Here is a 26,437-nt window from a genome sequence, read left to right as displayed (position 1 = left end):
GAAGCACAAACTCACCATTTGGCACGCAGGCTTCCAAGGGATTTAAATGCAACTGGAGACATTACTGAAATTGAGCAGAAGCGAGGGGAGAAAAACAGAAGGGATGCACCACGAGGCATGGAAAGCTAACAAGAAAACACATTTTACTCTATGAGTGTCCTACAGAAGTCTTCAAAGATGTATTCAAAGTATCCCCAACTATTGACCCTCTATTGACCATATTGACATTTACACCAGCAGCCATACTGAGAAATTTAGAGACAGTATTAAAGTTCAAAAGCAAGTAAAGAGCTCAACAAACTGTCTCATTTACCCCTAAATTTATAATTTCCACACTGGTGTTGAGATGCAGCTTTCTAAAATATGCGTTTGTTCCATTTTAACATTGGTTCTTGGGGCTTGGGGTAACCATCTATATGCCAGGCAGAGAGCTAAATAAGCACCTTCACATAAAATATCTCTTACCATTTTAGCAATAAGTCTGGGAGAAGGGCTATATTTTGCCCACCATGCAGAAGAAGCAACCGGGGATCAGACAGTAATGTGACTGTGTATGCCATGGATTCCAAATTTAACCTCAGGATTCCTTCCATTAATGTCTAATGCCTTCCCCTTATCCCATGCTAGAAAACTTCTAAGTACAAGGCTAGCCACACTAAAAATGCAAAAATTTTCTATGGACACTAGGGGTTTAATAAATACTGATGATTGGCTGATGTGTTTAATTTCAAAAGGCAAGCCATCGTAGCATGTCTCCCTGTCAGTGGGGTGGGAAGTGAGGCATATGTCTAGACAATGGAAAGAACGGAGACATACCATAATTTATTCACTTCCAATTACATATGCGCAGACTGACTTTTTAATTAGTCTTATTTTTGTTACTGATAAAGATATAACCTAGCTGTTCTAATAATTTTCCCAGATACAAAGGTCAGACTATTGCTTTGGTTGACAACTCGTTGGCAGCAACCACATTTGCACTGCGGTTCCTTTGGTTGACTTTAAATTCAATTGTATTTTAGTCAAAGGAGACTTTTCTCCACTTTCATCAGAACTGAATTAATGCACAATAAATACGGCCATCAAATTTACTAATTGTGGTGAATATGGATATTCAGGGGGTGCAGACTGTCAGGAAAAGCACATTACAGAAGCTAAGTACTCAGTTTCAAAAAGCCTTTTAACATAAATATTTCAAAATCATCAGTTTTGTTACCATTTAACACCAATGATTCTCATTTCCCACAACCTATTCTGACATTTAAAGGAACATTATAAAAAAAGAAAAACCCTATTGAATCATATACGACTACCATCATATAATGCCACTTACAATTTACGGGTTTGGAATAAAGATAAAGACAGAAGAAGGTTGGCCATGGTGAATCAAAGACAACTTTTTTCACATGTTTCTTTTTGAGTTATGTTAATGTTATTTGATGTAAAGAAACACATAATCACATATACATACACACACTGCCTCGATATCCCTTCCAAACCCATCAGCTTGGTTCAAACATTTTAAGGCTTAGGGATTAAGACCAAATGAGATTGGAAATACTTACTAAAGTAAGTGGGTTGCATAATAATACTGGGCATTTTCTTTAATCCTCTGACAGGAGATGACTTTTGCTCCTCAGTGATTGGGTAGAATTTTGTGTTAGGGGCCTTAGGCCATACAGAAGTGTTGGGAGAGAGTTCCATGACTACTAGAACCATAGGAAGGCAACTCACTAAAACATCCATACGAAGGAGGAGTTGGCAGAAAAGAGGATTGAGAAAGGCTACATAGAAAAGAGGCACCCCATAAATTGAAGAAAGTCACAAAAATGACTTGGCCAAATGGTTTTTAATCCAACTTGGATGTTAAGCTCAAAAGAACAGAGCGATGATCCAATTAAGAAAATCAGATTCTACTTACAAAGTTACTAAGGAAAATTATGATTATGTCATAATCAAAGAGTTATTTATATTCAAAAGCATTTTGTAAAATCTGGAAGATGTATGGTAAGTGGTCTGGCAGTTTGTTATATCCTTTATCTGGGGACTTTTCTGCTCTGTGATTTATCAAAAGCCCCAAACACTCTCTGACGGGTTTTAACCAAGTCAGTTTGGAAAGCACAAAACTACTTCTGGGGATTTATCAGGTGTACCCATTAGAGGCTCTGTATACTTTCATGCAGGGTGATCATAAGGGCTTTGAGTACTGAGAGTTCCCAAGGGCTGCCTGGTGCATTATTTTCCTGTGTTCTGAGCATGAGGTCCACAAGATGATATGACTATCTTATAGGAATGGGATTCAGAAGACTTTGACTGAATGTTCAGCTTGGCTCTGGAACAGAACTTGGGTAGAAGTTCCTTAATCTACAGAGCCCTATTGACTCTTGCAGAAAATTGAATTATCTACTTATATAAATGCATATATATATTTTTTCAAAAATACTTTCTGGAGAAGTGAAGATTAAATTGGAAAATCAGGGAATCATGAATTGTTTTCTTCTACTCAGAGGTGATTCTCAAACTTTGGTGAGCATAACAGTATCGCCTGTGGAGCTTATTAAAGAATGTCCATCCTAGATATTCTAATTCAGTAAGTCTGGCATAGGTAGACCTTAGTAACGAATGCCTTAGGTGATTCTGATGGCTTTGGTTCATGGAACCACACATTCAGAAACACAGTTTTAGAACACAGTATTCTAGCAAAACTGTGAAATAGATATTTTATTTGGAATCATCAGATGTGCTGCAATTCTTTCTTCCAATGTCATTTCTCTCCTTCAAACCTTCAGGTTTCCAAGAGTTTCTGATTTTCATCTAGAATGAGCTCTCTAAGTCCCTCTCAAAAGTGAAACTATATCAACATTTCAGATCCAAGTAGCACTGAGTTCTAGTAAGTGTGCAATGACAAGATACTCAAGTTAGAACACTACACTTTGCCTAATTATTTAAAATTGGGTAATAGGTTTTCACCATTTTAACTTTTAAAATGTAAGGCTCTAAGTTTAGGAATATTTTCATGGGAATTAAGTCCTATCCCCAAGATAATGGCTTAATGTAATCTTCAACTGCTATTCATTCCTTCACAAAGTTGATTCATAAATATTTATCCCTGAAAGATCCCTTACTGGTTACCTAGTCTTATCCATTTATTTTACAGCTAAGGAAATTATAACCTATATTATCTGGCTTGTCCTCCAACTCAGAATCTTTGTTCTTCGCAAACGAAGTTTCCCACCTAAGAGAAACCTAATTGGGAACTAAGTCTACACTTAGAAAAATTTCCCCACTGAGTCACAGTTTGCAAGCCAGCGTCGAAAAAGGAACCCAGGGCCTTAAATTATAGTAACAATTTCTTCATATAAATAGGATGCAGGATATTTAGGTTAACTTCCTTCAGAGTATTTAATTCGTGGAATGAAAAGGCAAGATCATTGATTCATCTCACAAAGAAATACACTACTCCAACAAAACGAAATTACTCAGAACTCTTTTGACTTCAAGTACTGAAAATGTAGCATTAAAAAGCATTAACGTTACTTTTTGTGAAAAGAGACTATCTGCCACATCCCATAGTAAAATCTGAATGCCTTTTGGGTAATTGCTGCTTTGAGTATGCCCCCATTTTCCTTCCACATGTACAGAAAACTTAGAGCTGATGATATTTTTAATCTTAATCCTCATCTGCTGTTATTATAGATTATTTCTGCACTTTTCAAACTGTGTCCTGTTAACCCAGGGCCACACAGCTAGCAAAACTCCCTGGAACTCATGCCTCTAATTCTCTTCTTCAATCCTGTAAAGCTTTGAAAGATATTGATTCTGCAAATGTAAAAAAATTAACTTATCAAAAAATAGCACGCATAAAATGGGAACAGGCCAAAGAAACCCTAAGAATATTGTTTTAACTGGAAGTTGTACCATTAACTGCTACAACTTACTGTATTCCTGTTATGGCTTTTTGCGATATATTTATCATTGTGTGGGAGCAGTTTAATCTACTCCATACAGAGAGCAGTAGGAGCTCTCAGGGGCTTCAAAATATGATGGCTCTCACCACAAACAACTAATCTAAATTTCTTGCAGGTGGCAGGTCTAACTTTTTTTTTTCTAAAAGGAAATAACCCTTCTCTAAAAGTCAAATTTGTTTTTAAAGCTGCGGTGTCTTTAACCACTTCTTTTTCCAGTTTTTCAGGTGACACCTTGTCATGACTTACGGTGGGTTGCATCAATCATTCTGGGTTCTTACAGAAAATATTTTGTGGTGGTGACTATCACATGCAAGAAACTAAGTGCCCTTTGTGGGTGACTGCGCAGGTACCTCTGATTTCTTGCCAAATCATTCAGAATGCCGCAAATCCATTAAATCTCTCCACAGGGAGGAAAAAATTCCCGCATCCTAGAGAGAGAATTTATGAGTTCCTTTCAATCACCACAAATGAAAGCCACCCTTAATATTCATTAGAGATTTTATGGTGGCAATATGCATTATCTATTCGCATGCCCCTCTGAAAGGCCAATTTCCCTTGAAACCTTGCATGGCTCCAAGCCACTCTTTGTGGAAACAATGGCCTATGTCCAAGTGGAATCGGGGGAAGCAAATGGATGACATTTCTTTATCCGTTGGTAATGATTCCATTAAGTCACTGTGGTGGCTCTGAGCTTCTAAGTTTTAAAAATTAAAGCACAGATTTGGAATGTGCAGTCATGTCACCGTGTCACTTCTCTGCTGTCATCTGTGACCATATGTCCTAAAATGAATGGGGCTTTTCGGTTTGCATCACAAAAAATGACTTTCAAAACCGATGTTTCTTTCCTCTGGAGAAAGGTGTGCACTAGGAACGTAAGTCTACAAGCCTGAGAGCTTTTCATTAATCTCTTCTTCTTTCTACCACCAGAGTTCAAGCCACCGTCATCGTGCGTCAATTTTCCCCTTCAATCGAGGTCTCGTCACTATGGAGAGTGATCTTTTAAAAATATAAACTTAAGCCCATATCTCACACCTTCAACAGCTAAGGAACAAACAAACAACAAAAACAGACCCTAAGCCATTGGTTTAAAACACTTCTTGTGTAGCTTCCCAATGCTTTTAGGGGACAGACAACAAAACTTAGGATAACCTATCAAACCATAAGTGACTCGTTCCTCAAACTTACCTTGTGCCACATCTCCTCACTCTCTCCCAGCTGTTCTGACCATTATCTCATTCTCCCTAGCTTTGACTAATTAACCGCCACTGTTTTCATCAGGTTTGAGTTCAGTCATCATTATCCCTGTAAGTTTTTCCTGACTCCTTGACTAGATCCAATCTGTTTCTTATAGGCCTCCACAGAACCACAGAGCTCTCCTAGCTCTCATCAAAGGTTTCATTTCATCCTTATTTGTGTGATTATATCTTTGTTTGTCTCTTCTTGGACTGTGAGGTTCATAGTGCCTGTTTCTGCCCAACAGTTCATCCTCCCTAATGTAAATATTCCGAAACAATGTCAATATTCCAAAAACAAATTTGTTCAGTGAATGAGTAAATGACTTCTTGAACTTCATCCATTTTCTGCCCTGGCTGAAAATCCCTTTTTACGAATGAGATGTGGGCTTCAGTTTGGGTTGGGTTTAAGATGAGCTGCAATAAGGCCATATTTCTAATCCAATTATTTATCAGCATAGTTATATTTAATAGCTAGGAAGCATGAGACCTTACACTGATCACAAAGATCTTGCACTGAATGTTCATATGGGTTTTTAGAGTGAATTCAACCAGTTGCTTTACAACTTCCTAGGAAGGAGAGAGAGCATCAATTTCTTGCCTTCATTTTTCATTCTCTTCTTTAAAAAAGGTGAGTTATGCCTGAGAGTTATAGTCTGGCTGTGAAATAAATATCGTAAAATGCATATGTGATATGGCTATGATAAATACAGGAAAGGAGCCTTGAAAGGCTAAAATAATTTTACATAAGTAACATGCTGTTAATACAGTGATAATTTGAGGAGTCCAGAAAGGGCAGTGGTCAGCCCAGCACATACACCCCCAGCCCCACCTTCTTTTCGTCTGCATGCTTCAGAGAATCACAAGCATGAAGATACTAGAGGAACCCCAGGAAGCTAAAAGCAGAGCCTCATGCTACACATACTGTGTATATTTGAGCTAGGCAATTCTGGCTTTCTTATCCCCAGGGAGAAAATCGGGCAAACTGTGTAAAAAAAAATCTTAAAAATAAGTGAAAACTAGTAATGTACATTTAATACAACATTATCTCATAGGATATGATGTTGCAGGGAATTATTGATGGTGAGATGCTAATGCAAAGTACGTGTCTTAGTCATCTTTGTGGCCCCACAACCCAGCACAATACCAGATGTCTTAGACGTTATGTTGTGTTCATTGAGTGAAGGATAATTATAAATGCAGAATTGTAAATTATAATTAAATAGTAATAATTTCCACTAAAAATAGCAGCCTTTCTTCATTAAGTTCCAACTGGGTATCAGGTACAGTTAAACACTTTATGGGCAATTCACAAAGAAATTTTTGTTATGTCTATTTAATAGATAAGAAACTGAAACTCAGAGAAATCAACTGGCTTAGTCACACAGTAGGCAGTGAGGCTCCAATTTGAAGACCAAGCTTATTTGGCACCAACATTCATGGAATTTCTACCCTGTATCCTTCCCCTTTACAGGCATATTTATTTCCCTTTCTGCTGAAAAATAAAAACTACTTAAAGACAACTTAGTTGTAGGAAAAGTCTGGACTGAGACTTAGGAGGCTGATGTTTAGTATCTGCCATCATCTGCTGTGGAACCTCAGGTAATTCACTTAATCTTTCTTGTGCCTCAATGTCTCCATGTGTAAAATGGCAATAAAGTTTTGCCTAATTCATAGAGCGAGTATAAGATAAAATATGGGAAAAGTTATATTGTACCTTGAAGGCTGAGACTCTATTTATTAAGCTATTAAGCCCCTACCTTGAATTGACACTTTCACATGGATCATTTCATTTTTATACTGCAAGGTAGGAACTAATGTCTTCATTTTTACAAATGACACAGATAAGTTGCTAGCCTGGTCTCAAATGCTACAAAGCCATGATCTTTGCAGTAAACTTTTGATTCTTATAGATTTGAGCTTAAAATCCAGCTCTGCCACCTACTATTACATTGCACAAATTATTTAACCTCTTTGAGCTTCAGATTTTTATCATAAACATGGGGGTAATAACACCACCTTACTGAATCATGACACCAAGATAGCCTGTATAAAAGCTCCTGAAACACGTTCAAGTTCTAAGTCAACGGAAGCCATGATCATCATTATACTGACATGTCTGCATGGTCAGAACAAGATCTCAAGGCACACAGTACTCAAGGTGGCACTTAGTGCGTGTGTGTGCGTGTATGTGGCGGGTGATGGTGACAAAAGAGGATGTCTCACTCCAACCCGGCACTCTTTAACCCGCATAGCCCCTGCTTTTCTCCTCCCCTCTACAATCTTACTTAATCACCCACCCATTTTTCGAAGCAGAATTCAGTCCTGTGAAATTATATTCAAAAGGATATTTAGAAGCTGTTCTTTGTGAGTGGCAGAAGCCTTCTTGGCTTCTGAGAATGGAAATGCAGACATTTTGGTCCATGAAGAAGATTTCATGGCTATATCCCAAGGGAAGTCAATATTCATATACACAGTTGCTGGTTCAGAACATGAGGGAGAAAGGAAGTAACAGGGACAGAGGAAGTGCAGTTGGTCAGGAAAAATAAAAAACCAAAAACCAAAACCCAAACCTAAAATAGCTTATGTAAAAGAAAAAAAAATGGTAGAAATAAGGTCAATAATGGTCATGTGAAGAGTGAGAAAAGAGCTGCTTTTAAAAAGCTGAGAGAGGGGCACCTGGGTGGCTCAGTCTGTTAAGTGTCTTACTCTTGGTTTTGGCTCAGGTCATGATCTCACAGTTCATGAGTTCAAGCCCCACATTGGACTCTGCTGACTTTCAGAACCTGCTTAGGATCCTCTCTCTCCCCCTCTCTCTGCCCTTCCCTTGCTCTCTCTCTCTCTCTCTCTCTCTTTAAAAATAAATAAGTACTTAAAAACTGAGAACAAACTGAGGGTTGATGGGGGGTGGGAGGAAGGGGAGGGTGGGTGATGGGTATTGAGGAGGGCACCTTTTGGGATGAGCACTGGGTGTTGTATGAAAACCAATTTGACAATAAATTTCATATATTAAAAAAATAAATAAAAATAAATAAATAAAGTAAAAAAAAATTAAACACCTGAGAGAAAATCTACTCACTAATCTTTCTGTATATAGAATTCATCATCCTCGGCGTGTCCTCATAGTCCTAAACATTGAACATAAAATTAAATAAGACCTTAAAAATAATTGTTAGTCCTCCCTCATTCTAAAGATGAGGGATTAAGCAAAGATGGAGATTAAGCAATCTAACTCACAGTGATTCTATTAAGTGACAGAGTTGAACTCACACGTGACTCTTCTGGCTTCAACCTGTGCTCCTTTGATGTGTAACATGGCCTCTAACACACCATGCTACACACTCAGAGTATGACTTTGGTCTTTAGCTTGCTTAGCAAAAGTTTGAGTTAAGTACTTCTTTCTCTTCCACAAAAGAAAATCTACCAACATTTAGAGTGCTTTCCAAGGCTCATTATATTATATACAATGTTCTAATAGTCAGGCTTTACTCTCAAAGGTTGATGTCCAGATTTAGTGATTTCTTTGTTCTTTTGAACAATGCAAAATAATCAGGCTCTAATTAAGAATGTTATTTAGGGGCGCCTGGGTGGCTCAGTTGGTTAAGCATCTCGATTGTGGCTCAGGTCATGATCTCACAGTTGATGAGATCAAGCCCCCCAGTGGGTTCTGCACTGACAGCATGAAGCATGAAGTCTGCTCAGGATACTCTCTCTCTCTCTCTCTCTCTCTCTCTCTCTCTCAGCCCCTCCCTCTCCTCTCTGTTTCAAAATAAATGAGTAAACTTGAAAAGAAAAGAAGGACATTTAGGTCTCCCAAGGCCAGTGAGCATCATTGGATCCTCTCTTCAGATTGATGTTCTTTGTCCTCCTTCCATTTGAAGATCCAGTGAAACAAATTTCAACTTTCTTGTGGAAACAAAAATGTAGTTATAATTGACCATCGTGGATCCCCTTCCATTATCACAAGAGCCATTTCAAATGACAAATATTTTATGATGACTTTAAAAATATTTTCTTGTGAGGAGTACGAATCAACTTTCTCCCTAATTTGATGCATTTGAGTAAACAAGCACACAGTGAAAACAAAAACAAAAACGAAAACCTAGAGAAAAGTGGGGGAAAATCTTAGGGTGATACATGAAGGAGAAGGATTCTTTGCTTCTGTAACAGTTTTAGAACTAGATCACATGTCTCTTATTCTCACTGATACGCATGAGGTTTGTGTAACCGGGAAAAGCCATACACCAACCCAAATAATTAGGCTGGTTTTCATTCTACCTTGTTCTGCCTCAAAAGTCTAACTTAGTGATATCTCTGGTTACCCTGGACTTGTAGAATACTACTTCACACAGAGCAATTACATTTTCTCATTTAATATTTTTTTGTTATCCATAATTTTATTAGAAAAGACATTCAAAAATTTTATACACACTTACAACTTACTTTCCTCAAACTCAGCCTAAAACATTTCCATTAACCTGATACCTTGTACTGTTACAACGTCTCATGATTTGTTTCTTCTATAATCTCTTTTTTTTATTAATGGAAAATTTGTTTACATGTCTCACAAGCTCTTTTCCTGGATTGTTTTATATACAATTACTGCAGTGTGTTTTCCATCCTAGTGTATTTTCACACCAAGGATTGTGTGATTCTGTTCCTTTTTAACTTTTCCTTTTAACCCATAAACTCTCATTATAAATATGAAGTAGTAGATTGGCTACCCCACATACACACTTCTAAGCTCATACATTCATAGCCTCACGAGGCACTTAACGAGAATTTGCTAACGAGTGAATGAATCGATGAATGAAGGAAAAAACGAATCAATAAGCTCTTACAGCATCTCCTAGTTTTCACATTCTTCTCTTGGGTAAATGTTAATTCTCCTGCCACCAAACATCATATTGGCTACAGTTAAAAATTTGTCATGTAAAATATTTGTAATTAACTAATTTATTCTTGTTTATTTAGGCTTTTAAAATTATTTTTAGAATCTCAATGCTCAGGTTCATCAATTTCAGTGCAGAGTGTAGTAAATATAGATATCTTTTGGTATTTTGGCATCACATTTTTCTATTTTTCCTTTTGATTTTCTCAGTACAGATTATTTACTTTGCCTTCCCTTTCAAAATTGTCCAAATCTACTCATTGAATCATATCCTCTTTCCATACTACTGTAATTCCAATGTTAGCAGATAAAAGTTAAATGGTTTTTGTTGTCACAGTTGAACACAGGGGCATGAAACTATGAGAAATTATGCATAGATGGTTCATAGCCCGCCTCCCTCTGGGTGGATTCGTGAGCAATCTTCTTTGCCTGCGTTATTCAGTGGGACCACAGAGACTTTTTGGTAGGAGTCTCACATTACTAACATACAAAGAAAATAATAGAATCTCTGAAATTAATGCTGCCTTTTTTTCCCCTAAACCGTGTGTTTCCTTACTCTCTTTTTACTGGTCGTCTCAATCTTCATTCCTTTTCATATCCATATTTTTTTCTTCAAAGTGTACACCATGGATTCTTACTTATCCATCAACACTTCTAAACTTCCATACTATTCATCAAATAGGTAGAGAAGAAAGGAAGGACTAAATGGGGAAACAGTATAAATAAAGCTAGGAAGATGGAGAAAAATCAGTCTTTGGCAAAAGGGTGGTATCACCTTGTTGATAGCAGAGTATGTGTGTGAAAGAGATTTGTGGGGTTCTAGTTAAGGCAGATTAGGTGAATGAGTTTGCATTTAATCCTGTAGGTGTTGAGAAGATATTTAAAGGTTTGCGAGGGGTGCAGTAACATTAGGTTTGAGCTTTAGAATCGTTAATCAGGTAGTCAAGTAAATTGATCTGGTAGATTAAACTGGTAGTGACGTGTCATTTTGATTGAAGGAAGTAGACTCTGGTCAGAGAGACTGGGAGAGATTGCCAAGGCTGAGAAAAGAGAAATTAGACACGCAAAAATAGCGTATACTGGTCACTTTTCTCTCACAGATCAGTTTTCTTGGTCAGTATAAAAACTCTTATACCAACTTAGCAGTGGGTCTGTGGGTCCCAAGATCATTTCCCCTTGTCAATAATTAGAGCATACATTACTTCCCATTTGAACGATTAATTGTAAGACATGTTGTTCCTTTACTTCTCGGCGAGCATCAGCAGACATCCTGTTCCTCTCGCTGAAAACAGTTCCATAAAGAAATTTTCCATTATCCACACTTTCTCTTCTGGCACAGTTTTGACAGGTTCTCATAGTACTCCAAGAAGACCTCAGATCTCTACTCTTCTCGTCTTCTTCTTATGTACCTTAAGATGCTTTAAGTAGAACTCTGTTTATTATCTCACCCTGAGAGTCTGTATATAAACTTTACTCATTTTTTTCTTTGATTTTAATGCAATTCTCACTATTATTTTTCTATCCACACTGCACTTGAATGATCCTGTGCTCTGAGTCTCTGTTCTGTTCCTTCAGGCCTTTACTTTCCTCCTTCCTGAAAGAGCTTTTGTTATTATCACTTTTTAAATATATCATTCTATTTTTATAAAATATTTTGGAATATCAAGGGAGAAATGCATATCTGCTCCCCCTTTTCATGTCAAGATTACTTCCATTTCTTAATATTATAAAAATAATTTATCTCTCTTATAAATCTGAAAAATTATCCCAGATTTTGAAAAATACGTTTGCTATTATCATGACATCGTATTCAAGGAAGGCCTCACCTCCTCTGCAACACACAAATTTTCTTTCTTTCTTGCTCTTCTTCCCGACCAATTCTCTGACTCACTTCCCTCTTTTGTTAAGATTTTTCAAGCTCTTAGCATGCAGAGCTACGCTGTAAGTACCCTTCAATCACTCTTCTTCTAAATTGATTGTAAACACTTGGCTTCAAATATTATTTTTGGCTACCTTCACTATTACCTTTCTTAAAGCCATCTGAAACCCCCTCTCTACACCACTCATCTCGGATATGAAAAAAAGAGCTCTGCATCCTTAAGTAGTTTTTCTCTTCACACTTTTCTTGTGGAGTATACACTTTCATAAATCTGGCGTTACCCTTCTCAGTTTATATCAATTCCATAATCACATATCTTTCCCCACGCCCCAGATCCCACAGACCTTGCAAACAACTAAACTGTGCGTTAAATATCTGTGTATGTCTCGTTCCTCTCCTGTTGACTACTGTGAAAAGCCCTTCACAAATAATACATTTCCCTGTCTGGCTTCAGTTTGTTTATGGCATCTCAACTGAATAAAATGTTGCTTCTTTCCAAGTCTAGCACAAGCCTCTAGATTCTTTGGTTTGGGTATAAATATTATCGGCTATCAACTGAGTCCTGGCACCATTTTCTTTAATCTCCCCCGACAGCCTTGCATGATAGACATCAATAATCTTGTTTTACAAATGGGTGTTTTCAGCACACACAAATTCACCCAGAAGAAAGGGGATGAACAGAGTTGGAAAGCAATGCACAGAACTGGAATTAGTGGGTTAAAGAGGGTAAAGAATTTGCCTAAGCTCACTCTGCTGGTGATGTCAGAACCAGCGTTAAACCCAGTTCTATCAGAACCAGCTTTGAGAGTATGAGCCCGCAGGGCTTAGTCGAGAATCAGACTAGGGTCAATAAAAACTTTCTGCAAGACAAGTCAGTTTCAGGCCACCTGAAAACTCTGCTTTGATAATGGCATCAAAGGAACTGGAATCTACTATTGCTGAAATATTTGAAGTTAAGGAGAAACTAGCATCTTTGTGGATTGGTTTATTTCCCTTGAAATGTGGGGGTTTGGCTCAGCTCCAGCATATCTGTATATGTTGGTACATATTTTTTTTAAATATGGTCATACTTTTACCCTTTAAAATTGCAAAAATGTCACCTCTAACTACTTGTCATTGATGGTAAGTAACACTCATTTCAGAAGCAAAACTTTTCCCTCAACACTATTTGCCTTCTGTACTTTCTATAGAATGAAAGTTAAAGTATAACCCAAGTAATAACCCTGCAATTACTACAGAAAAAAATACCAGCTATGCTAAAATGAAACTGGGTATTTTTCAGTTGGTATTATTATAGAATATATTGTAGAATATAAAAATAATAATTTGCACTCATCCAACTCCTTTCATTCTATGTCTCAAATCCCTGAGTGTAAGTGGTCTCATTAAGTTTACCAAACCAATTTAACTCTAACATGTTCTTGAACCCTTTCTCCAAATCCAGAGAGGTTTTCCTGTCACAAATGCTTAATGTTATCATCTGAAATTGTGTGTATTCTGTAGATATGTTTGACCTTCTGCAGATAAGACTCGTTTACTTAATCATTTAGGTATGAACTATAATAGACAAAACTACCAAAAAGAAAAGAAAAATGCTACTATGTATATATACTTAGATCTATATGCACATTCACAAACACATACACATGATAACTGAGTTTATATAGATTGGATTAATATGAGAATAGTTAAAAGAATAAGGATAAATGTTCCATGTAGATCTATGGAAATAAAGTCTGTTGGTTTCTAAAACTCCATTTATTTAGTGAAGAAATGCTACTCAAGTATTTATTGAGTTCCCATAATACTCTAGGGATTAGAGAGCATACAAAGACAAGTATTTATAGGAAATAAACAGATGCCCAACTAATTCTACCATAGAGTAGTACTCAGTAAGGTCCATGAAGACAGGGGCAGTGTATGTATTGTTTGGCTCTGTATTCCCTAGTGTCTAATATTGTGAACTGATACAAGTGATGCCAATATGTGTTTTAAAAATATATAATGAAAGAAAAATGCCTTTAAGTTCCCTAAAAAGTTCAAAGGAAGAAGCAATTATTTTTATCTGGCACGACCCAGGTAGCATTTCTAAAGGACAAAGTAATCTGAGGGATAGGGTAATGGTTAACGGCAAGAATAGCACGCTAGGCAGAGGCTGATACGTAAACACAAAGATAAAGAGGCAGGAAAGAGCAAGCCAGTCATTAGGAAGAAGCAGATCATTCAGTTTGGCAGTCCAGCACAAGTTTTCCATAAGGAAGCTTTAGATCAAGCTGAGAAGTTAGACTGAGGTCAGACTGCTAAAATCCAGAAACGCCAAGTTAAGGAATCCAGATGTTATTCTTGAAAGAAGCTCTGAATATTTGAATTTAGATTTTTATACACCAGCTTTGCTACTTGCCGAGTAGTCCTTATTCTTGATCCTGATTCTAAAGCTGTCAGGGGGAGTCTTCAGAAGGAGATCCTAATTATATTATCAGCTGCTCTCCGAGAAAGTGCTCCGGGAGGAAGCTTGCAAAGCCCAGAAGCCCCACAGGAGAAGATGAAGACTAAGGAATTGGGAGAGACCTTCCTAAAAATAATTGATGTTGGACAGTTTTATCAGTTCTGAGTCTGCTATTAGACACCTGTAATATTTAATGTGGTACTTTGAACACAGATTACTTTAGCGCTAGTCTGCAAAGACCTAACTTAATACACAAATCTTAAAAGAGGAAAAAGACTCCAAGCCTCTTCAGAGAGCGCTAATGCACCATGAAATATAGCCTCTAATGAGAGACTGATTCTTAAAGCCAAGTGGTATAGAGTAGGGTTCCTGCATTCACAAAATTGTTCCATTCACTCACTACAAGCTCAAATGGCCATGAACTGTAGAGAAATAAAGGTATATAACACGTGCCTTTAGTAACTTATAACCAAGGTGAAAAAAAATTGCTCTTAAGTGCTAGAATATTTGTACTATTTAATTTCAGTTTCCTAATTACCTCATGAATTTAATATCACTACTTCCATTTTACAGTTGATACAACTAAGATGAACATGTTTTAATATTTTGCCTAAGCTAAACAAATAGAAGAGCTTGGATCCAAACCCAAATTTCTGTCACTCCAGAGTCCACACTCTTTCTCTTGTACCATATAGCCTTAGAGCCTAGTTCAGTAGATGGGAAACACTGTTATTAGCTAAAAGCAGGATCCTCAGTGTATGATTGATCTTGGTTCCACTTTTGCTGGCTCTGTGACACTGCACCTATTGCTATCTTTTTGTGTCTCATTTGTCTCAATTATAAAATGGGGGAATTAGCATTAAAATAACATTCCCTACCTTACAGGATTGTTGTGAGATTTAAATAAAAGAATGAAGTGCTTAGGGGAATGGCAGGCACATAGAAAATGCTCATTTAAATTAGCTATTATTTGTCACAGAAACTTCATGACCACAGCAGTGATTTAGACAATTCAATCCACACCTTCTTGAGCTGAATCAACATCCAAAGTTTTCTTTCAACTAAAAAAAATTATCTCAAAAATATCGTGCAGTAGTTTATTTGAACACAAGGAATATATACACAGACTATAGTAACGTGATAGCAAAAGTCACAAGAGCTGCAATGCTTTCTGGAAAGACAACTCTAGTTTTGGTAACTTTTCCTGACACTGATACAGTTGACTGATTAGCACTTTTATTATCTGTTTCTTTCTTGCTGGTACAAACATTGAGATGAGACAGTGCATTTCCTCAGTTTACAAACTTACCCAAGAATGTGGGAGATCCATATCTGTACAAGAAGACTTAAGTTGTGGGTGGTGAGTGCAGCGCAAACAGTCGTTCCAGGGTCCAACTTGGGCAATTTGAAAATCAACACATGTCCAGAGAGGGGTTTCTGGAAAAAGCTTCCAGCTGTTCCACATCTGAACTTCACCTTCATTGTGTGATAACATTTCTGCCATATTGCCTTCAGTGGAAATGCTGGATCTAACCAGTGATGCAGAAATAGAATCCAATCTCCCCTCCATTTCTTCCTTTCCCCTTGTGCTAACATTACTAATTTTCTTTTCTTGGGATTTGGTTAATTTCATACAGGAAATTAAAGTTTCATCTTCATCTTCTGAATTACAAAGAAAAATCAGTTAAGAATATAATATGGGTTTTATACTTCCTTTGATATAGTAGAAATGAATGAACATCACAGGACAAACCAGGAATTCATTTACCTTCACAAAATAATTTAAATTGCAATTCTTTAAAGAGTAATCCTTTGTATAGTAAATGATTTGTTTTGTAAGAACAGATTGACCTAAAAGATTTTGAAGCTGTATATAACGATTATATATAGTCTGGCTACACTGACTGAAAGTCACATGCAAATAGTATACTAAAAGATATTTTAGAAAAATTACAAACTAAAAAATTCCCCATATCATATAAACATGGTATGGTCTGCTTGCATTCTTTTTTTAATGTTTATTTATTTATTTTGAGAGAGAGCGAGGGGAGGGTCAGAGACAGAGAAGGATAGAGAGAATCCCAAGCAGACTCTGTGCTGTCAGTGTGGAGTCCAACATGGGGCTTGATCGCACAAACCATGAGATCATGACCTGAGCCAAAATCAGGGATCAGATGCTTAACCAACTGAGCCACCCAGGTGTCCTGGTGTGCTTATATTAAGTTTTTTTTTTTTTGATTTTTGGAAATAATGTGTATAGAGAGCATCATAAGAAAGTAAATGAATTATTCCCTGTACGTAAATAAAAAATGAAATCTCAGTGGACATGGGCTGAAATACCACTGGTATTCTAATTTTTTTCTGATATCAGTCTATAAATAGATTTATGCATAAAGTGTTTCTCATAGTGAAATACTTTGGAAGAGGAAGAACAAGACTGAGAGAACAACAAAAAGAAAGTATATCTTTAATACTATGAAGTTGATTAGTGAGACCTATATTTTTACATGTGGTGAAGGGTCTGATGAAATTTCTAGGAATATATAAAACAATTACAGAAAATAGAAATACATGTGACCCATGTATGGAAATTATACCATATCACAGAATCTCTTTCAGTTCAAATGTTTCATTGATGTAAACCAAAGATTATGATTAATAGCATGTGATTGTGAATAAATAAATGAACTTCAAAGTTGCATGTCATGACATGCCATTTTGCTGCACTCACATAAAAATTGAAAAATACTGTTTCCCGTGGCCAAAGAATGGGAATAATGAACAATTAGGACCCTTATTATCTCATTCTCCCACGCTATCCCCGAGTCTTGTCTTGAAGGGAAGGAGATATGGTATATAAAAGCAAAATTCACGAAAAGGGTAAGGATATCTGTTTCACAAATAAATTTCTAATTTAAAAACCCTGAAGACTTAATGGTTATTTTAAGACCTTATCAAAATGGCCTTCATTTTATATATGCTACTCAAATTCTTTCTCAAAGAATTTTTGGCAGCTTTTTGACTTCTTACTTACCAAGGTTTATTAATGTGGGTTTTATCTCATTCAGACTCGGCACCCTGGCTTTCTTGGTCCAAACCAGTTTCTGTAGTCTCTTTAACGTCCCCATTGATTCCGCTGGGTCACCGCCTGATGTTACAGCCTAGTACAAACACAGCTCAAGGTAGGGACAAATTATTCTTCACAAAAGATTAAATTTAAAATGTGTCGAGATCATAAATATGAGAAAATTAATAATGTGACCTCAAAACCTGTAGCCTGAGACAATTTTAAGCAATAACTTGAAAGCAGACAATTTTTTGGTTTCAAACTTGTAAAATGTATTACAACCAGCCAGTCATACTAAAGTAGGGCATTTTTTTAACCTTTTTTTTTAACTTCAAAATGCAACAAAATGGATTGAATCTGGTGCCATCTATGTGCTTGTGCTCAGTGTGAAATAGTGGAAAGACGCAAGGTCTTTGCAGGCTAACAAAGAAGGAATAAGAGGTTTAAAGTTGCTACTTGCAAGTTGTTGGAACAGACTGATGGTATGCACAAAAAAACAAAAACAGAATTTAAATTTTCTTCATTTTTCTTCATTTTTTCTTTTGGAAATTTCTGGTAAACCAGCATTTTATTTCAAGCATGAAATGTTTTCAAATAATATACTTTTCTTTGAATATTGCTTCTTGCTTTTTAGATACACACTGAGGAAAAAAAAAAGACAGCCATATTGTTCTATACTGTAGTATATAAGTGTCACTGGTTTATTATAGCAAAAAATATGGATAAAAGAATTAGTAACGCTTATGACTCAAAATTTCTTCGGAAGGTACAGAAACGCTTCCCACGAGTTTAATGTTGGCAAATTTGTATTTATACTGCTTTTCCTTATTATATTTAGGATAACCTACTCTTAACAATTTCACAATATTTTGGAAGCTGATATTTTATATGTTAAATTTAATACTAATTGGTAAAATAGTTGTATTCTGTGATGTTAATTAGATATGAAGTATTACATAGAGGAATACTTCCTTCTCATCCAGAAATCGCTGGACTCAGAAATATTTCTCTCTGCTTTTGCCTATCCTTTCCATTGAACGGCTGATAAATGACATCTAAATAGATACTGCAGTTCGCAAAAGGTGAATGACTTTGCTTCCTCATTAATGTTTGAATGAGAAATATTTATAATAGTGCTTTCCCATCCTTTGAGAGAGACTATAAGCCCAAAGAAATGTTTGCAAGAAAAGGCTCTCTGGCATCCAAACATTTCCAGTCATTAGATTCAGCACTTGTTCTTGGTCTTTAAGAATGACTTTGAGCAGCCAATATAAACTTGAGGCTCTGTCTCTGCATAATGGCACCTAAGTAGGAAATGTGACGTTTGTCAGAGAAAGCCATACCTGTTTGCGTTAAATAAATGGGGAAATATTGAAATCATTTTAATCTTTCAGAGAGGCCTGGGATGAGATTTTCTTGATATGCAGAATCTTCCCTCTCTTCCAAAGGTCATGCTCAGCTCAACACAATTTCTATTGCTGTTTACTTTTGTATCATTTTCTCCTGTGTTCCTCTTCAGTATTTTCTGAGTTACTCAGTTTTACAGGCCCTGTAACTCAAGAAGAGTCATTTTCTAATCTTCAGGCTCTTCCAGCAATAATAAGCTGACATTGCACAACCACTGAACACAATTTTCTTTGTTGTACTTCTTTTCTTATAGCAACCTCTTCCTATTCCAGCCAATGCTTAATTGCTCCACTGAAACACTGGCATCAAAAATGGCCTTTTCCCTCCCCCTTCTTTGTGAAAATGACTCCCACTTGATATGGGGAAAGGTGTTACATACCAGGGTAACTGAATTCCATATTAATGATTTGCCCCTAGGAGGAAGAGAAGCATTTGTATAGTGTCTAAATTCATATAAGTGAAATCTCATGGCCCAGAGGTGTTAAAACAAACTGACCTCTCATTATTTTGTTCAAACTGTGTTATAGCCTTTTTAAAGCAGAGTCTTGTTAACTTTCATATCTTTAATCACTCATGGAGCTTTGAGTTAATAGAGATCAGTCTATTGCATTTTATTCATTTTTCAATTACATATGTCTAGTATAGTACATGGCCTGATAAATGTTTGCTAAATGTAAATACACTTTTGAGTTCATACATATGTTTTATCTACCAAATGGATTATCCACAGTAAATTTTTTACACTAGACTGGCTACTTTCTAATAGCAAACTACTTCCAAAAAGCTTTCTCTTGCTATTAGGTAGTACATACCTGAGTGATGAAACTTAGAATAAAAATTATGATAAGAGATATAGAATCATTAAGATTATCTATTAAAAAGAAATCCTTTAGAATATTTCCAAAATTGTTATTCACTGTAGTCTCCTAATCTATTACTTATAAATTTGTGCTAAATTTGATTAAAATTACAATAATGTGCCTTTTATTCTATTTTTTAAAGGTTTATTTATTTTTGAGACAGAGAGAGACAGAGTGTGAGCAGGGGAGGGGCAGAAAGAGAGGGAGACACAGAATCTGAAGCAGGCTCCAGGCTCTGAGCTGTCAGCACAGAGCCCAATGCGGGGCTTGAACTCACGAACCATGAGATCGTGACCTGAGCCAAAGTTGAATGCTTAACCGACCGAGCCACCCAGGCGCCCCATAATGTGCCTTTTAATTCCTAGATGTTTTCTAAGAAGACTGACTTTTAAATTGAACTTACCATTCAACCAATCAGTGAAAGTTTATTGAGCACCTACGATATGCCAACATTATCATGCATTCTGGGGATGTGGCATTGAGTACGTGAAATGAGACCCCTGCTTTCATATAGTCTACATTCTAGAGAGAAATGACATACCATAAACAAATAAACAAGTACATAAACAAGAAAATGTGCCATAGGCTATGCTAAGAACAGCATGACTGAGTGTAGATGGGAGGACGGTTACTAATTTTCATTGGTTGATGGAGGATGTTCACTAAAACTGAGGCCTGAACCTCAGTTCAGATGTGAAGATTTGGAGACAGTTTTGAGCTCCACGGATAGTCAGGGAGGACATTTCCAGGACTATGATTTAAATAACAGAGAAGGGTCAGCTAGGCAAAGAGCAGAGGGAAGAGCATTCCTGTGAGGATAAGACATGTGCAGGGGTTCTACAGCTGAAATTCCGGGAAGAATTCTTAGCATTTGCCCCAAGGAAGAGAAAGGAGGGGAGAGGGTCATAAGATGAGCCAGAGACTTAATGAGGGGCTCTCAGGGAGGCCTTTGTAGAACAGTTGAAGAGCATGTATTTTGTTCTAATCAGGCAAGTGACACATTTGGTTTACATTTTTATTCGTCTTCCCTCTTTACTGATCCCTCTTTGTGATCATCTTACTTTTTAAAGGACTTTTCCCAAAAGCATTCCAATATGCTCTGATCTGATCCATCGTTAATTTACCATATTTTATTTACCACCCTTTCTGCCCCCTTTCTCATGCATACTTCTCAGAAAAGTCAACTATGTTTACTTCCCCTAACTCCTTTCATTTCTCATCCCTTCAAATCACGTCCTATACTCAGCAATCAGCTTGTGTTTCTGATATTCCATTTAGATTGCCTTTGTTTTCCAATGAACCATTCCCAAACTCCATTACTGCTTGGTATCTAGCAATACTGACTGTGACGACCTTCAAGAAACACTTTCTTTTCTTGGTTTCTGGGACACCATGTTCTCTGGTTTTCCTTTCACCAAATTTTTTGGCCATTCTTTCTCTAACCCCTACATGCTGACAATTCCTTTCTCTCAAAATTAAATGCTTAAATCCTTTACAACTAGCTCTGGGCCCTCATCTTATATCACCATCATTCATCATTCATTACACACACACACACACACACACACACACACACACACACACACACAATTAATGCCACTTAAATGCTGATGATTCCCAATTTATTTCTTCAGAGCTTCCTTCAGAGCTTCAGACTCACATACTCAACCGTCTATCTAAAATGATTTATAAGCCCTATCAAGACTGACCTCTAGCCCCCAAACATGATTCTCATCTGGTATTCTTCCATTCAGTGAATGCCATCTTCCTCCACCGTATTGCACATTCCATAAATAAGATTATCACCTTTGCCACTTACTCTCCTTTGTCGACTTATATTTATTTCATTACTAACTTTGGTCTGTTCCATTACTGAGTTTGGTCTGTTCTTTAAATGTATCTTGAATCTGTTTCTTTTTCACCATTTCCATCATTACCACCCAACTGAAAATCTCTAATTGGTTTTCTTTTTCTTTTGCCTTCCTTCAGTTGATGCCCAATAAAATGTTAGAGTTCTCCTTGAAAGATATAAATCTGATGATATTACCGTCTTGCTTAAATTACTCCAAATTTCCTGGTGTTCTTTAAATACAATCCAAAATACTTGACTCAGTCTGTATGACCTGTGTTTCCAGGCTCCCTTCACACTCACAAGGTAAATATATTTAGGTTCCCAATCTCCAAAGCTCTTTTTTCTCAGTGTTTTTATGTATGCTGCTCCCTCTGCCTGGAATGCTTATTCTATTTCTCCTGGATTAGTTAATTCCTACTCACCCCATAAACTTCATACTAAATGCCATTTTTTCAGAGAGATCTTTCCTGACTCCCAAGCCCAAATTAGGTCCCCATTCTTTTACCTTCTTGGCTTTCACCACAGTTTCAGATTTATATTTTTGTCATCATTGGTTAAATGTCTTTCCTCCCCATAGACTCTAAACTGAAGGAAGAAGACAGGAGCCATAACCTTCCATATAGGTACCATGCAGTATCCTTAATACCTATAACATTGTTGATAGTTGGTACTCTCTATGAATTAGTTGAAGTAATGATATGAAATGAATGAATGAATAAACGGATGAAGACTTGATTTGGTAAAATATATTTCTTTAAAATGTAATGATGCAGAGAACAGCATTGGAAATTGAAAATGAGAAGAGATAAGAAAATTAGTGTATTTAGTTTAGTTTTAAATTTTCTCCAATAAAATGATAATTATATGTGAATATAAATTAAATATTTCCCATATGTATGTTTTACGATGTATGTTCTGTATCTTTCATATATAAGTATGCATATACTTTAGTTAATTTTGTTCATATTCCTTAAATAATGTAAAAATTTGGTTAGAAGTGTTAGATTAAATACACCTCATTCTGACACTTTGCTTGACTATTAGGATGATAGAATAATTTTTAGAAAATAGCATCAATGAATTATTGAACTGGATTAGTCTTACAACCATATTTTATGAACTAGAATGGAACTTATTGGACATCTAGTCTACCAGCATTTTAAAAAATGAGAAAAACCAGAGAAGCTAAGTGGCTTATCCAGAGAAAGATAATTCATTAATAATACAGCTAGGATGAGAATCAAATATTATGACTTTTAATCCAATGTCCTTTCTCACAAGATTTTTAGAAGCTAACATAACTACTAGTTATCTAGGATTGAAAGCCAAATTAAGACCAACCAAATCCAAGGTTTTGATTTATAAATTAAATATGACTCTTCAATGGAGGATATCAGGTAGACACTCTTAGATTTATAGGCCTATTCTTTTTTATATATATACCTCCTGTTTCATGTATATATAAATACATCATTTTTATTTTTATCTTATTTATATATTATATATTTATATACAGGTATAAATATGTAAATATTAAACACCTCAAACACACACACACACACACACACATCTTCTTTAACATACATATTTCACTACAAGGGAATTTAATTGTTTTTTCCAATAGGATCCCTTCTTTTACACAGAAGAAATTTAGGCTTATGGAAACGAAATAAATCCAGACCACCTGTCTGAATTGAAAAGGAAGCTAGAAAGTAACGACAGACTTTGCATGAAGTAAACTAATTTCCCTTTGTTCTTTTTTTGTTGTTGTTCTTGTGATTTAAAAAAAGAATTGTTCCTCTCTCATGACCTTTTTAACAAGTATTCAAATAGAAAAAGTCTGATCACTTGACGTCTATTTCATATAATTTCTTCAACATGGGAAACAGAGATCTTTTAAAATTAATTATCTTGGCTTATTTTAAAGGAAGGCTGTAGTGAACACTGAAATGAAACCTCAGATAGTTTCACATATTTTGCTTTGACAATTGTTCTCAGCTCCTTAGTCTTCTGACTCTTCACTTAGTTACCAAAGATTTGCCAATTTTAGGGTTTTAGAAATGATTTTTCAATGGTCACAATACACTATTAAGTAAAAAGTCAGTACGTAAATTTGCACAGAAAGTATAAACACCACTCTAAGTGGCTTTCTTTTCCTTCTTTAAATAGTTGGCATTTCCCAATTTTTCTACAATAAAGACATATTACTCCTATAATTGAGAGAAATTCTATATTTTAAAAAACATATTTAGAATGCAGGGTTTTTTTGTTTTTGTTTTTGTTTTTAATGTTCTGAGACAGAGACAGAGCACAAGAGGGGGAGGGGCAGAGAGAGAGGGAGACACAGAATCTGAAGCAGGCTCCAGGCTCTGAGCTGTCAGCACAGAGCCTGATGCGGGGCTCAGACTCACAAACTGTGAGATCATGACCTGAGCCGAAGCTGGACGCTCAACCGGCTGAACCACCCAGGTACCCCTAGAATACAGGTTTTATAATCAAATCTATTTCTGCCAAGCAGAACATAAGTACCCAGTGTTTTTACTGTGAATTTATTTCTAGCCACTTGAAAAAAAAGATACCTAGGGACTGGGTAAAAATGAGGAAAGTTATCTTCAAGGTAAAAACAAAAGGAATTGGTTTTAAATGGTGAGATTATTAAAACCTCGAAGCTAGGGGCACCTGGGTGGCTCAGTCGGTTGAGCGTCCGATTTCGGCTCAGGTCATGATCTCACAGCTCGTGAGTTCGAGCCCCGTGTCGGGCTCTGTGCTGACAGCTCAGAGCCTGGAGCCTGCTTCTGCTTCTGTGTCTCCTTCTCTCTCTGCCCTAAACCACTCGCACTCTGTCTCTGTCAAAAATAAATAAACATTAAAAAACAAACAAACAAACAAACAAAAAACCTAAAAAAACCTCGAAGCTATATGTGCATTTGCTTCTATATAAAAGTGACTACTGTCTATTTACGACTTAAAACATACTCTAAAAAGATAATTTGTAAGGTCACAGTGATCAATTAACACTTTGTAACTCAATGCACAGTAATAAAACCAAGAATTATAAACTAGAATCAATCAATGCAAACATATAAAAATAAACAAGTCTCTTTTCAGAGGATTATTTTACTGCTTTCTTGGAACTACAACTAACTAAAATGACAATTTGAGAATATTTCATCTGGGGGCGCCTGGGTGGCTCAGTCGGTTAAGCGTCCGACTTCAGCTCAGGTCATGATCTCACCGTCCGTGAGTTCGAACCCCACGTCGGGCTCTGTGCTGACAGCTCAGAGCCTGGAGCCTGTTTCAGATTCTGTGTCTCCCTCTCTCTCTGACCCTTCCCCGTTCATGCTCTGTCTCTGTCTCAAAAATAAATAAATGTTAAAAAAATTAAAAAAAAAGAAAATATTTCACCTGTATAAATGAGATATTGATTGAAAAAATAATTGGTGGAAAAATTGCCATGTTGATGTTAGGTATTCTTATGTAATTATAATTACAAAATTTATTATTTTTTAATAATAGAAATTAAGATAAAACTCTGGACCAATACTTAAAATAAGGTTAAGCACAATTTTTAAAAAAGGCAATTGAATGCATATTCAATTGAATGAATTAGGGAAATAGAATATACTCTCCTAGAAGAATTATAAAATATTTATTCATTCAACACACATTTACTAAGCATATAATCTTTGGGAGATTCAGGTATCTGTCTGTCATTGCTTAGTATGAGTGATTTTAAAAATGAGTAGTCTGTTTCTGTGCCTGTCCCCTCCAAGAAAAGGGTGAGCTCTTTGGGGTTCCAGCGTTATTTTGCACATCTCAAACCTGGTCTCTAATATGCTCAATAAATAGATGTGAGCTGAACAGCTGGCTAAAAATACATCTGGAAGAAAAGGTTAATGTGTGTCATGTGAGAAGTACAAATAAAATGTGATGGTTACTCACAGGAGAGAAAGATTGCATAAGGTAAAGTGGGGAAGGGAACTGCACTTGCCTGGAGAATTAACAGGCATTTGAACAGCTAAGCGGTATAATTCCGCAAGTCTAACAAAGCCCTTTATGTAACAGTCTTATCCCACTATATAAATACAAATCACGTCCTCAAGTTCTAATACATGTTTCTGGCTCCTTCTGCTTCGTCTCAGGCAGGTTTTGGTGTTCACAATTCTGGTCTTGGAATAATGTGCCACATGGGCTCTATTCTCCACAGCACAAGGAAGTTACAGCTCCATGGTCATCTCTCCTACTCCTGTCTGGGAGCCAAGACTGCTCTTTGCTCCTTTACCCACAGGTTGGGGTCAGTCTTTTAATGTGAAGACATTGAGGCTACCTGGGGGCTGCCTGGATTACATCAAGTCAGAGATTACTTTCCATGTAATAGCATCTGCTCTGAAATTTCAAAGAAGTTTCTAGAACTATTCATAGGAATATTTCTCTTTAGGTACATTCTTTGACTGACCCCCCAAAATGTACACAGTAGGAAATATAAGTGCCAGTATACAAATTCATTAATTTTTATTAAACATCTACTAGATTCCTAGAATACAAGGAGCTATGAATATAGGAAATTACATAGAAAAAAATACAACCCTTGTATCGAGGAGTTATAATCTCTACAAGAAATAAACAAAAATGTCAGGGAAACCCTGACTTGATAGAATTAGCCTTGGTCTGCAGATAAGCTGATGTGGGAAACAAAGGCAAAAGAAAATTAAATTTCCTTACAACTTACAGCCCATTGACAAATCCTTGAGACAGTCAGAGTGACGTTCCTCTAGGAACTCAGCTGCCTTGATGAGGACATTTTGCTAAAGGCAAGAGGCAATCTTAGCTTAACA

The 26,437-nt window shown here is 36.5% G+C and overlaps 1 protein-coding gene across 1 annotated transcript in view; it reads right to left on the bottom strand.

The window, feature by feature from the left end:
* Window positions 1-26,437, bottom strand: part of SAMSN1 (SAM domain, SH3 domain and nuclear localization signals 1) — a 139,958-nt gene that overhangs the window by 67,719 nt on the left and 45,802 nt on the right. Inside the window, exons 7-8 of the mRNA XM_060640284.2 lie at window positions 17,451-17,577; window positions 15,726-16,078 (exon numbers count right to left, since the gene is read on the bottom strand). Coding sequence (XP_060496267.1) covers window positions 15,726-16,078; window positions 17,451-17,577 — 480 coding nt within the window. The remainder of the gene's footprint in view (window positions 1-15,725; window positions 16,079-17,450; window positions 17,578-26,437) is intronic.

The sequence above is a fragment of the Panthera onca genome, chromosome C2 (assembly GCF_046562875.1).
Source record: "Panthera onca isolate mPanOnc1 chromosome C2, mPanOnc1 haplotype 2, whole genome shotgun sequence".
NCBI lineage: Eukaryota > Metazoa > Chordata > Mammalia > Carnivora > Felidae > Panthera > Panthera onca.
The sequence above is the reverse complement of the archived record's forward strand: the minus strand, read 5'-3'. Positions and strand labels throughout refer to the sequence as shown.